Source organism: Chinchilla lanigera, unplaced genomic scaffold (assembly GCF_000276665.1).
Source record: "Chinchilla lanigera isolate Chin_1 unplaced genomic scaffold, ChiLan1.0 scaffold00007, whole genome shotgun sequence".
Lineage (NCBI taxonomy): Eukaryota > Metazoa > Chordata > Mammalia > Rodentia > Chinchillidae > Chinchilla > Chinchilla lanigera.
Window position 1 is genome coordinate 29161348 of NW_004955408.1, and position 12404 is coordinate 29173751.

At 37.5% G+C, this 12404-nt stretch overlaps 1 protein-coding gene across 5 annotated transcripts in view; it reads right to left on the reverse strand.

The window, feature by feature from the left end:
* The window catches only part of Uimc1 (ubiquitin interaction motif containing 1), a 120445-nt gene that overhangs the window by 6975 nt on the left and 101066 nt on the right, over positions 1-12404 (reverse strand). For all 5 annotated transcript variants that reach the window (XM_013509672.1, XM_005376406.2, XM_013509668.1 and 2 more), the window contains one exon: positions 579-657. In XM_013509672.1, coding sequence (XP_013365126.1) covers positions 579-657 — 79 coding nt within the window. The remainder of the gene's footprint in view (positions 1-578; positions 658-12404) is intronic.

Below are 12404 nucleotides of genomic sequence, written 5' to 3' on the forward strand. Positions count from 1 at the left end.
TTGAGGAAATATGTTTAACCTGATTTCAACATTATTCAATGTATATATATGCATCAAAATACCATGTTTTCATTTATCAATTCTGAAAAATAAAGAAAAAAGCCACTGAAAGTTTCTGCTCTAATATACTGTTGGTAAAACCTTTGCTTCTAGGAGGCACAACCTACATCTGATTCCTTCCTTCGAACGGGCTTTCTTAAGTCAAGCTGCAACCGGTAACCCAAGGAAGTCTGTGTTGCCCAACCTTTCACAATTCAGTTTCTGTACCATTACACAACAATATGCTCACTGCTTCCCCAAAGCACCAAAACCCAATTTATAAGTTCAACAAAAGCAGAAGCTTAAGAGGAATGTGGAACTAGAGCAGGTTGCAGGATCATTTTTAGTATACTGAAAAGGGATACAGACATAAACTATACTGCCATAAACTGGGAAGAAGAAAAAGAAATTCAGGCATACAGGCAATGCATGACTGGCAGGCCAAAGAAATACAGGGTGAGATAGGAAGTGGTGTCTTTATTTGGTTCAAGCAATGACATGCTAAACAAGAGCTCAGTGAATGCAGCACACCCACTTACTTGTCAGTGTCTAGGGAAGTCTGTGCAGCTGTTCCTCTGTCACTCTTGCTCTTGGCCTCTCTCTGTCTCCGAGTCAACACTTTAAAAAAAAAATACATATTTATACACACACACACATGTTAGCCAGAAAGAGATTCTGAATATAAAAGACAAAACGTACAGGAAAAGGCAGAGTTAAGACCCTCCTTTGTGGGAAGAAGTGCACTGCCTGCAAAGCCTCAATCTTCCTAGTACTCAGGATAACACCTGTAATATGTGTACAGAAATTGCCAACAAGACATTCTCCTATTTGCTAAGCCTTGAGATCTAAATAACCAGTTCACTCCAAGAAAGGCTTTTGTGTACTACCTCAACTTGCAGCAATCAAGGGAAGGATTTGTACTTTCCCAACCAATATTCTATTGTTATGACACAACACAATGAAGTATTCTACAAAATACAGTAATGATACCTACATGTGAGCATACCTACAGTAATGATACCTACATAAGCTCCAATCTACAAAATTCTGCAAAGTGTTCCATTTATAAGTGAGAAAACTGCCCTACAGAAGAACTCTTTCACTATTCTAATACCACTTTCTACTTCTAGTGGGTATAGATGCTTTAGCCCAAATAATGTACAAAAACTTTGTTTCATGCCCAACAGTATCTGTTTATAAAATCATAGTTCCTTAAGGGATCTTGAAGATTATTTAACCAAGTATGATCATTTCACTTGAAATCCTGGTATGTATTCCTCCTAATATGTGAAATCCCCACAACAGAGAATTTAGAAAGGTTACCAGCTCATGAAATAACTTAGGCTGTGAATTATTTATCTAGTCCATGGAGCAGCAAACTTTTTCTGTGGGTCCCAGATGATCCACATGGTAAATATTTCCAGCTCAGAAGGCCATGTGGTCTCTATTACAACTACTCAACTCTATACTGTACTAGGAAGCATTGACTTGGAGTCACTGGATATGGCCGTGTTCCAATCAAGCTTTATTTATAATAACCAGTCTCTGGCTAGGTTTGGTCCATGGCTAGTTTATCTATCCTTTTAGTTAAAATTCCTACTCCTACAAAAATACCTAATCTTGACTATGAGGGAAATTCACTTCCTCCTAGGGCAGTGACGGTGAATCTATGGCATATGTGTTTCCTTTTAAGATAAAAGATGTTAATGTATGAGTTGTTTTTTCTAAACTAGAACTTCAGTATTCAGGTTTAATTGCAGTGTTGGCACTTTGCGATAAAGTTAAGTGGGTTTTGGGTTGCAGTTCTGACATGTGTCTCTAAAAAGTTCACTGTCCTAGGAAACTCAGTATATTACTATGTGGCAATCTGGCTCGTTCTGCATTTACTGGGGGTTGTATAAATAAATTTACTGCCTTTTCCATAAGTCACAAGTTGCATTATAGTCTTGGATTTACTCAGCTGTCTGATCCTCTAAAATGTAACCTCTTTCAGGGATGGGACTACATCTAATTTTAAAGTAATGTTTTTGCTAAGATTTGAACTATAAAAACTTTAAATTGCCCACATTGGCTCTAATCCTTAGGATGATCCTCCAGATTAGTATTACTACTTCTGCCCCATTTTCACGGGATGGAAACAAAATGAAAAGGTTGACTTCAAACATTCACAAGTGGTAAATAGTCAAACAGGATAGAACCTATATTTTCTTTACCTTAAGTAATCTTGAGACATATTCCAATTTGTCTGTTTTTCTCTATATGTGTGCCACCCCCAAACTGAACCCAACACTCAACAAGGAGTCTGACTAGTAAAGAGAATAGAACCATGAGCTACCCATCTGGATTCACACTCTACTAATACAGTCAAGGCTCTGCTTGCTTTACTGACAATCCTGGTATACTATTAGCTTTAACTGAACTTAAAGGCAATTAAGATCCATTCCCTATCATCATCTTCAAATCATCTTCAAATAAACTGTTACCAAGATAGCTCTCTTAGTTCGAGAGGTAACTAAGTTGCTGGGTATTTTTATCCTCTTAAGCATAGTACTGTATATTTGTCCCTATTCTTTTCAGCTGAACAATCCAGAATGTTGTGATCATTTGCAGCCTTGGTTCTGTCATTCGATGTTATTGGCTCTTTTCTGGCTTTGTGCCAACTGCATACATGACAAACATGCTTTCTATATCTTCATCTATCACTGGAAAAAAATGGTTGTAAAGAATATAGTCAAGGACAGAAAACTATGGTATGTTACCAGAGAAGCCTGTCTTCTCTCTGGTGTAAATTTCCTTTCTGTAATGAATCATCAATGTGCAAGTAATTTGGGGAGGTACAGAAAAACTGAAACTGGGTCCTTCCTCTCAAGGAGCTTACAGTTTACTAAAGATAGCACATGCACTCAAATAACTATAACACAGGTATAGAGAGATAGGCACAACAATCACAAATATGAGATAAGTATGAGAAATATATACAAAAGTAGTATTTTTGCTACTAGGAAGGATGACAGGAACACTTGGGGATTGGAAGAGAAAGGAAATACTTTTACAGTGTATTGGTTTTTTGTTTTGTTTTGTTTTTTTTCTGGTACCAGGAATCGAACTCATGACCTCGTGCTTGCCAGGCAGGCGCTGTGCTGCTAAGCTAAATCCCCAGCCCCCTACTGTGTATACTATTTTGCACTGTTGAATTAAAAATTAAAAGGAGAGAAGATATAGACAGTCTTAAGCACAGGTTAGAGTATGGCATCTACTTCTAAGGTTCCTTCCAATCCACAGATTTTTATAAGAAAAATTAAAGTACTACAAGAGGAAAACATCCAGGACACGGATGTACTAGCTTTAAATCCACCTTCTATTAGCCAGCCTACACATCTCTATCATATGTATAAGAACTTCATGAGAGATTCATCAAGTGCTTTCCTGAAATCAATTCTTAAAAGTCTGGCATAGGAAACATTACTGAATCTCTTAAATACTCTCTCCCCACCCCCTTATATTTGTCCTCCATCTCTACTACCAAGTATTAAAAACAAACTTGGAAACTATACAAACGGCTGAAAAAAATAATTGCTTCTAGCACTTTACATATTCCTCTGTTGCACTTAGCACATTTTTGTTCCTAACTCATTCACATCATTCTCCCTTCTTGTACCATGCAATTTCTGATTTTAGAGATGCCGTTTTTGTTAAAACGAAAGTATGTGATCAGTGTCCTCAGCAGAGGCTGGCACAGATTAGATGCTAATAAATATTTGCCCAATTAAATTATATCAATAGATTCTACAGGAAAAAAAGCTCATTTTATGAAGACCTACTCCATGTCAGAGAATTAGAAACATAAGCTCTAGTCTTTATAACAAATCTGTAAGGCATAAATCACATTATCTCTATTTTATGGATTATGAAATATTAAATAACCTGATCAAGGTCACAAAGCTACAAACAACAAACAATAATAGCACAGGAAATGTTACACAAGCCTGACTGGAAAGAAGATATTCTACCAGAGTGGCTGCCTCTCCTGGAAAGAAGATAAGGGATGGGAAAAGAAAAAGTAGTAACTGATAATTGACACGGCAAGTAGAAAAGAATTTGATGGGAGAGAACTGGTAGATGGCTGGGAATTACACAGCAACTCTGTTATTAAATGTTATGATCAGGGCAGACTGGACCAGCCCATGCAGCACCATTTTTTCCTGTGAAACTTTTTCTTAAAAATTGAAAAAAGTGTTAGTTGCTTTAAAGGAGCTACCTACTCTGGTTTATGGAGGGTGAGATGGTTATGTCATATAGATGCGGAGAATTCAATATGAAATCTATATCCAAATACCTACCCAGGCACTGTTAAGACACAAAGAAGTGCCATGTATTGTGGCACGTGCCTATAATCCCAGCTATGTGGGAGGCTAAGGCAGTAGGATCCAAGTTCAAGGCAGTTTGGGCAACTTGCTCAGACTCTGTTTCAAAAATATAATAAAAATGGCTAAGGATGCATCTTAGCAGTAGTGCACTTTCCTAGCATGCATACAGCCCTGAGTTCAATCTCTAATACTGAGGAAAAAAAAGATACAAAGATGCAATAGTGCCTAATGATAAAGGGTATTGTCTTTACAGTTAGAATGGTGTCCAAGTTGAGTCTCTACTAAGCTATGTCGCTTTCTGCAAGTTCTATAAGCTGAGTATCAGTTCCTTATCTAGAAAAATCAGGTGATAATAGCATTCCCTTTATGTGTTTTGATAAAGATCATATCAGATACTCCAAATAAAGTTGTAAGAGTATATGGCTCACAGAAAGCACTCCAGAAACATCAGTAGTCATTTATTTAGAGAATTATTATTATTTGTCTAGATTTATTTCTTAGCCATATCCAAAGATTTATGCCCACATTTAAAACCACCACCCACCATGCAGTCTAAGATTTGAGTTTGGGCTTTATCTTAAGTGGTTTCCATACTAATTCATACAGACAGAATGGACAAGTAAATAGCATAAATATTACAGAATAATTATCAACACCATGTAAATATCACCACTTCAGATTCCAAAATTGAAACAAGGTAAGAAATAAAAAATATAAACATATGTCCTAGTACTATAAATAGTAAACACAAAGCTTCTTGAGGACAGTAGAAGTCATAAATATAAAAACATTTGGCAGAATGACAGTGGTTAAACTCTTCCTCAACCTCAAAACCACCTCAGAAGAAATCAACAGGAAGTGTATTCTAGCAAGGGGGAGTATTTTAAGGGGGGGGTAATGGTAATGTGTCTTTTACTGTAACAAAATTTTAATATTCACTGTATTTTTGGAACAGGCTTCATATTTTATCATAAATGGTAATAACGTTTTAGGAAAAAAAAAGTAACAAGTAGCCACAGAGCTGGGTATGTTCCTACACAGACCTCTGCTCCTCCAGCCTAGCACATCCTCTGTGGGACACAAGGGGAAGGGGGGCAAATGCCCACCACCAGTACCTACTGAGGGAGGCATCTCCCTCCTGCCCTCCCACACAGCCTAAAGAGACTAGTCTCAATACATAGGCCATTAAGAGAGGTAATTATCCACCACTCCCTGCGACACGTGGCTCCTTAAATTTAAATCTCAATTAGAATTAAACGCAATTTAAAATTGAACTCCTCGGTCCCATGAGCCACATTTCAAGTGCTCAACAGCCACAGGTACCTACCATATTTGACAGCACAGATACAGAATTTTCTATCCTTGCAAAAGTCCTACTGTACAGTGTTTTGCCTTTAAGAGATAACCAGTACTAAGCTTACCATGCCTTAAAGCCATTTACTTTGGTTATTACAAGAAATCCAAGATTCCTCTGATATACCCTCATCATCTGAATTCTAAAGGCTTATTTTGTTCTAGTGGACCCTTTATGATTTTCTGTATACAAGATGTCATCTGATTGAGTTTATTTCTTCCTTTCAAATACGTATGTTTTTTATGTCACTTCTTTCCAAATTGTTCTAACTACAGACTCCAGTACCATGTTGAACAGAAGTGCAAAGAAAGGACATCCCTGTCCTATTCCTGATCTTATGAAAAGATTTTAGTCTTTCACTATTAAGTACGATGATAGCTGTGCGTTTTTCAAAGATGCTATCAAGTTAAGAAGTTCCTGTCCAGTTCTACCTTACTGAGTACTTTATCATGAACATACGTGTAATCTGTCAAATGTCTTTTCTGTGTCCATTTACTTGATCACCTGGAATTTTGTCCTTTACTTTAAGATATAGTGCATTATATTAACTTACTTCCAATATTAAACCACCTTTTCAGACATCTTTTTGATGACAAAATGAATTGCCCACAAGCCTATCTAAAGCCAATTTTTCCACTTGACCCTGGATTCTAATGCCTCTTTCTTCATTAAAGATTCCCTCCTTGCCATTTGTCTTAGTTACTTCTCTCCTTGCTGGGACAAAATACTTGACACCCAGGTTAAAGGAGGAAGGACTTATTTGGCTCACAATTTGTAGAGGTTTCTGTCCATGTGGAGTGGCATGGCAGACAGGCATCAAAGAGGAGAAACAGTTCACAGCAGGCAGAAGGAAGCAAAGCAAGCAAGAGATGACCACAGCTCTTTCCATCCCTTATATCTTTTTTTTTTTTGCACTAAGAATCAAACTCAGGGTGTCACATTTGCCAGGCAGGCACTGTGCCACTGAGCTACATCCCCAGCCCATCCCTTATATCTCACCCACGCTACTTAAAGCAGGTAGCACTCACACTCTTAATCTTAGTGCCCTCGACCCTAGCATTGCACCATGAATTAATCCCATCATCACACACTCTAAATCCAGCCACATCTGAAAATGCTCCACCTATGACCACATGAGGTTTGAGGGGGGACATCTAGACACAAACCATAACACTATCCTCTCTCCTGAAACATTGCTCTTTTTTTAAAAAAATTCCCATTAGCATACAAAGATGCTGCAATATTCCCACTTGGGTTATTTCTAGACTTGTACATCACCATTCAACACCTCTACTTGGTCATTCACTAGACCATACTAAACTCATGCATAAAACCAAACTTTTAATTTCTTTCTCCAAACCTGCTACTGCCCCAGTATTTCCAGTCTCAGGAAATGAGAGCATTTCAATCCAACTGTTTAGGGTGAAACCTTGATTTTACCTAGGTCATCTCTTTCTCTCACATTCCAAAGATTTTACATGTCAGCCTTTAAAATGTTCCCAATCTGACTTCAACTCACAGCTACTATCAGGAACCAAGCAAACATCAGATTTTGCCAGGCGTAATGCAACCAGCCCTGCTTAGTCTCTCCAATTCTATTTCTGCTACTGTTTCTCTTGGACTATTTTCCATACATTTGCCAGAGTTAGATTACATCACTCATTTCCAACCTCTATGGCTTTTCATAATATTTAGAATAAAGTACAAAAGTGCTGCATGATCTGACCACTGCTTAGCTCTTCTTTTTTCACTTGTTGCTCTTTTTAATCTAGTCACTGTGGCTTCCCTGTAGTTCTAAAAAACATGCAAAACACACTCTTGCTTGAGGACTTTTAAATTTATTCCCTTTACCTAGAATGACTTCATTTATTTATTTATATATTTTTCTTCCATTACCAGGAATCGAACTCATGACCTTGCACTTGCCAGGCAAGCGCTGTGCTGCTGAGCTAAATCTCCAGGCCCTAGAATGACTTCATTTAGATATCACCTTCTCACCCTTGAGCTTCTACTTAAAATAGCTGTTCCCCCCGCCCCCACCCGGTTCTAGCCATTTGCCATCCTTTGTGCTTGCTTCATTTTTCTTAACTTTATTATCTGTTTTTCTCACAAGAATATAAGCTTCATGAGAGAACAGACTTCTCTTTTGTTGAAGAAACCCTCAGCTTATACAATAGTATCCGGGTCTTCTTGCTTTTATTCTCAATCCTTCCAATGCACCCTTTCATACTGCTGCATAAATAATTTGGGTCTAGCATATCATGGTAGCACCAGAAAGGCTTCTCTAACCAAAGAAGTCCTCAATCTCTGTATTTGATAGGACCCTATGTGCATATCTCACAACATCATAATCATGGCTTTACTTGTTTATCTCCTCTAGCAGACTGTCTTTTCAGTATTCCACATTTCTGGGCATAAAACTGGCAATGAATGTAAATATGTATTTAATTAATCAATCGAGCAAGGTAGTTTCTTATTTACAAGCCTGGTGGAGTATGTTCTTGGCTTTAAGAGCAACAGAATACTTTTTATAATTCACAAGAGCTCAATTCAAAATAGGAAAGCCCTACGGGACTCAATCCATTCAAAAAATAAATTCTTGTTGTTCTTTCAGGTACTAGACTCAATAATCTTATTCTACTAGGGATAGCTTTTAACTCAGAAATCTGATATGACTATATTGAATGCTTACTGCAAAGCCTAATTGTATTCTTTGCTGCAGGAAAGCCACTTAGGCCCCCTGCCCCTCCGTAAGTTGTAGCAATTTTTCAAGTTTAGATGGGCTTGTGTTATGGTTTGTGTCTAGATGTCCCCCAAAGCCACGTGCAATCACAAGGATTTTTGGATATGGCTGAATCTAGAATATGTGATTGATTTGTAGTGCAATGGTGGGATTAGGGGTGCTGGGATTAAGGGTGGGTGACTGCTGCATCAGTCCACTGACTGGATTGGCATCACCCTAACTTGGTAGACTGGGTACAACATAAGGGACAAAAGGAGGCTTGTCTTTTCTTCCCCTCTCTTGTTGCTTCTTTTGGAACTAATTATCTACCTCTCCTCAACATGTGGGTATTTAAATTTAAATCTCAATTACAATCAAATAAACCTACATAAAATACAACCATTAGAGAATAAAATCGATAATCAGACTACCTTAAAACTTTGGCTCATAAAGGTATAATTAAGAAAATTAACAGGCAAGTAACAGACCATATCTATGTATTTGTATAACATATATTTAACGAAAATAATTGGTATTCAGGCTATATGAAGAATTCCTGTCTCAATAATAAAAGTCAATCAATTTAAAAACACACAAATCTTTAAAATAAAATTTTAAAAAATGCAAAAAACCCCACACAAAACATCTGAACAAATACTCCACAAAAAATATACAAATAAATCAATAATCACATGAAAAACTGCTCAATTTCATTAGTCAAGTTAATACTAGATTAAAATTAGGGTGTGGAAACCCAGAGAATACTAAATGTTGGCAAAGAGTTCAGCAATTCTCACATACTGTTTGTGGAAAATATGTCAAAAACATTATACATTACATAAAGAATATGCACTGATCCTTACCTCACCGGTTACAAAAATAAAGTAAATGTACACTTTAGACTTAAATGTAGTGCTCGCTTTGGCAGCACATATACTAGACTTAAATGTAATACCTGAAACAATGAAAACTTTTCGAAGAAAATATAGGGGAGATGCTTCAGGACCTTGGAAAGGGCAAGGATTTAAGTGACAACACTCTAAAAGCACAGGAAACAAAAGCAAACAGAGACAAAAACAACACTGAGATTCCACCTTACCCCAGTAAGAATGGCTAGCATTAAGAAATCAACCAATAACAAATGCTGGCGAGGCTGTGGAGAAATAGGAACCCTTCTCCACTGCTGGTGGGAATGCAGTGGTGAAACCACTGTGGAAATCAGTTTGGAGATTCCTCCGAAAACTAGGTCAACCCAGCTATCCCCCTGCTGGGTATTTTCCCAGAAGATCTAAAAGTATCATATCACAGTGATATATGTGCACCTATGTTCATAGCAGCACAATTTGTAATTGCTAAAATGTGGAAGCAACCCAAATGTCCATCCACCGAGGACTGGATAAGAAAATTGTGGTACTTTTATATAATGGGATATTACTCAGCTGTAAAGAAAGATGAACTCGAGGCTTTTATAGGCAAATGGTCACAACTAGAGACCATACTTATAAGTGAAATAAATCAAACATACATGTGCAAGCACTGCATTGTTTCACTAGTGTAAAACTTGAAAGAGTTAATTTAAACTCGGAGGTATGATAGACACTGTGAAACGATAGGAAACCGCTCAAGAGTAAAGGGCAACTGGGATGTGGGAAAAGAGAAGGGAAAGAAGGAGAAATTTTATATGTATGTATATACAGGATAGTTAACATGGTTGTTCTTCTGTCTTCTATTTCTAGGCTGAAAGAAACTGTCAGTGAGTCTTTGGTTGATCAGTATTGCATTTCTATATCTGTTTTCATGAGAAGCCACTTTGAAGATATCAATATGTAATACAACAACCATTGTTAATTCCCTACCATTTTGTTTGTAACTCTGTATTGTCTGTACTGTTCTTTTGCTATGTTGTAAAATGTTGTCTGTCTGTTAAAAAAATTATTTTTAAATACATATGCCAATTTGTTTCATCTATACTAATAGTTTCTCAGTCCGCTTAAAAAATATTTTGTGCTATTATGTTTGTTTTTTCTTTGTAAGCTAGAATTGTTTTTGTCTGTCTTGTACTGAGTAACTACTTTGAAGATAATGATACCCGGTCTATTAATCATTGTTATTCCCTTATTATTTTGTTATAAAATTTTGTTTTATTTTTTATAAAAAAAAAAGCAAACAGAGACAAATGGGATTATAGCAAACAAAAAAGTTTCTGCACAGCAATATAATAAGCACCAGAGTAAGAAGACATCCTACAGAATGCGAGAAAATATTTGCAAACTATACACAGAAAAGAGGTTAACAATTCAGAATGCATAAGGAACTCACAACAGCAGTAACAATACTAATAGTAATTAAAAACTGATTAAAAAGTGGTCAACAGATCTAAATAGACATTTCTCAAAACAACACATACAAGTAGCCAATAAGTTCAATGTCAGTAATAATTGGAGAAATGCAAAGCAAAACTACAAAGAGGTATCACTTCATTCCAGTTAAAATGGCTATTACCAAAAAGACAAACGATAACAAGTGCTAGCAAGGATTTGGGGAAAAGAGAAGCCTTGCTCACTGCTGGTGGGAATGTAAATTAGTAAAGCCATTATGAAAAACAGTATGGAAGTTTCTCAAAAATTAAAAATAGAACTACCATGTGATCCAGGGATCCCACTCCTGGGTATATATCCAAAGGAAATATGAGGCATGACTGAAAAATATAGTGTTCAAATTTTTACAAAATTATTACAGTAAAAAATAGTTGCCATGAGTCCCCCTCAACATACTCTCCCTCACTTCGATCACATTTGTCCCATCATTCTTGCCACTTCCTGAAGATGTTCTGGAAGTTCTTTCTTACAAATGAAGTTCTTTCTTAAGGTTCTTTCTTTAGTTGTACTGTCCTGGCTGCCCTGATGTCCTGAATTGATTCAAAACATTTACCTTTCATGGTCATTTTAACTATGGGGAGGTGCCAGAAGTCACACAGTGCCAGACCTAGTGAACAAGGTGGATGAGGATACACATTTTTATGGGCTTGTCTTTCTGTTACATAACACTCAGCAGCAGTATTCACTGTATTTTTTTATCATACCTCATAAAAACACAGAACAGGACTTCCAGAACTTCTTCAGACAGTGGCAAGAATGATGAGATAGATGTGTTTGAGGTGAGGAGGATTAATAACAAGGTGTCCTGCACGGTGTTATGGTTGATACATTGTGTCAACTTGGGGAGTCTAGAGGTTTGGCTAAGTGACTCAGCAGGGAGCCAGGGTGCTTACTTTGTATACATCCTGAGCCTGTGGAAGAGGAGGGCATGGAGATTATGTGAGAGCTACACGCCCCTTAGGTGGGGGTAGCCTGTTTACAATGTAAGGCAGGGAAAGAGGTTACTCACCGTGATTCCCCCTCCCCTTTGCTCTGGCTCTGCTGTTCTGCTGCCATTCCCCTCTTTGCTCTTGTTTTGTTATCTTCTGCCTCGAAGCCAGCCAAGTATGGACTGTAACCTCCACAAACTATAAGCTAAATAAACCTTTTCTTCCTTAATTTTGGGTGTTGGGTATTTTGTCTCAGCAATGAGAGAGAAAAGTAACCAAGACAAATGGCAGTAAGTTTTTAATTTAAACATTCGCTGTAATTTTGGATCACTCTTGTGATCACTCTTGTAAAATCATTATGTCAAAGAGACATCTGGATTACCTCAAGTTCACTGCAGCACTGTTCCTAACAACTAAGAAATGGAAACAACCCAAGTATTCATCAAACGATGAATGGATAAAGAAAATGTGGTGGGGTGTAGTGGTGCATGCCTGTAATCCCAGCACTCGGGGGCTGAGGCAGGAGGATCATTCAGAGTTCGAGACCAGCCTGGGCTACAAAGTGAGCTCAAGGCCAGCCTGAACTGCAGAGTGAGACCCTGTCTCAAAAAGACA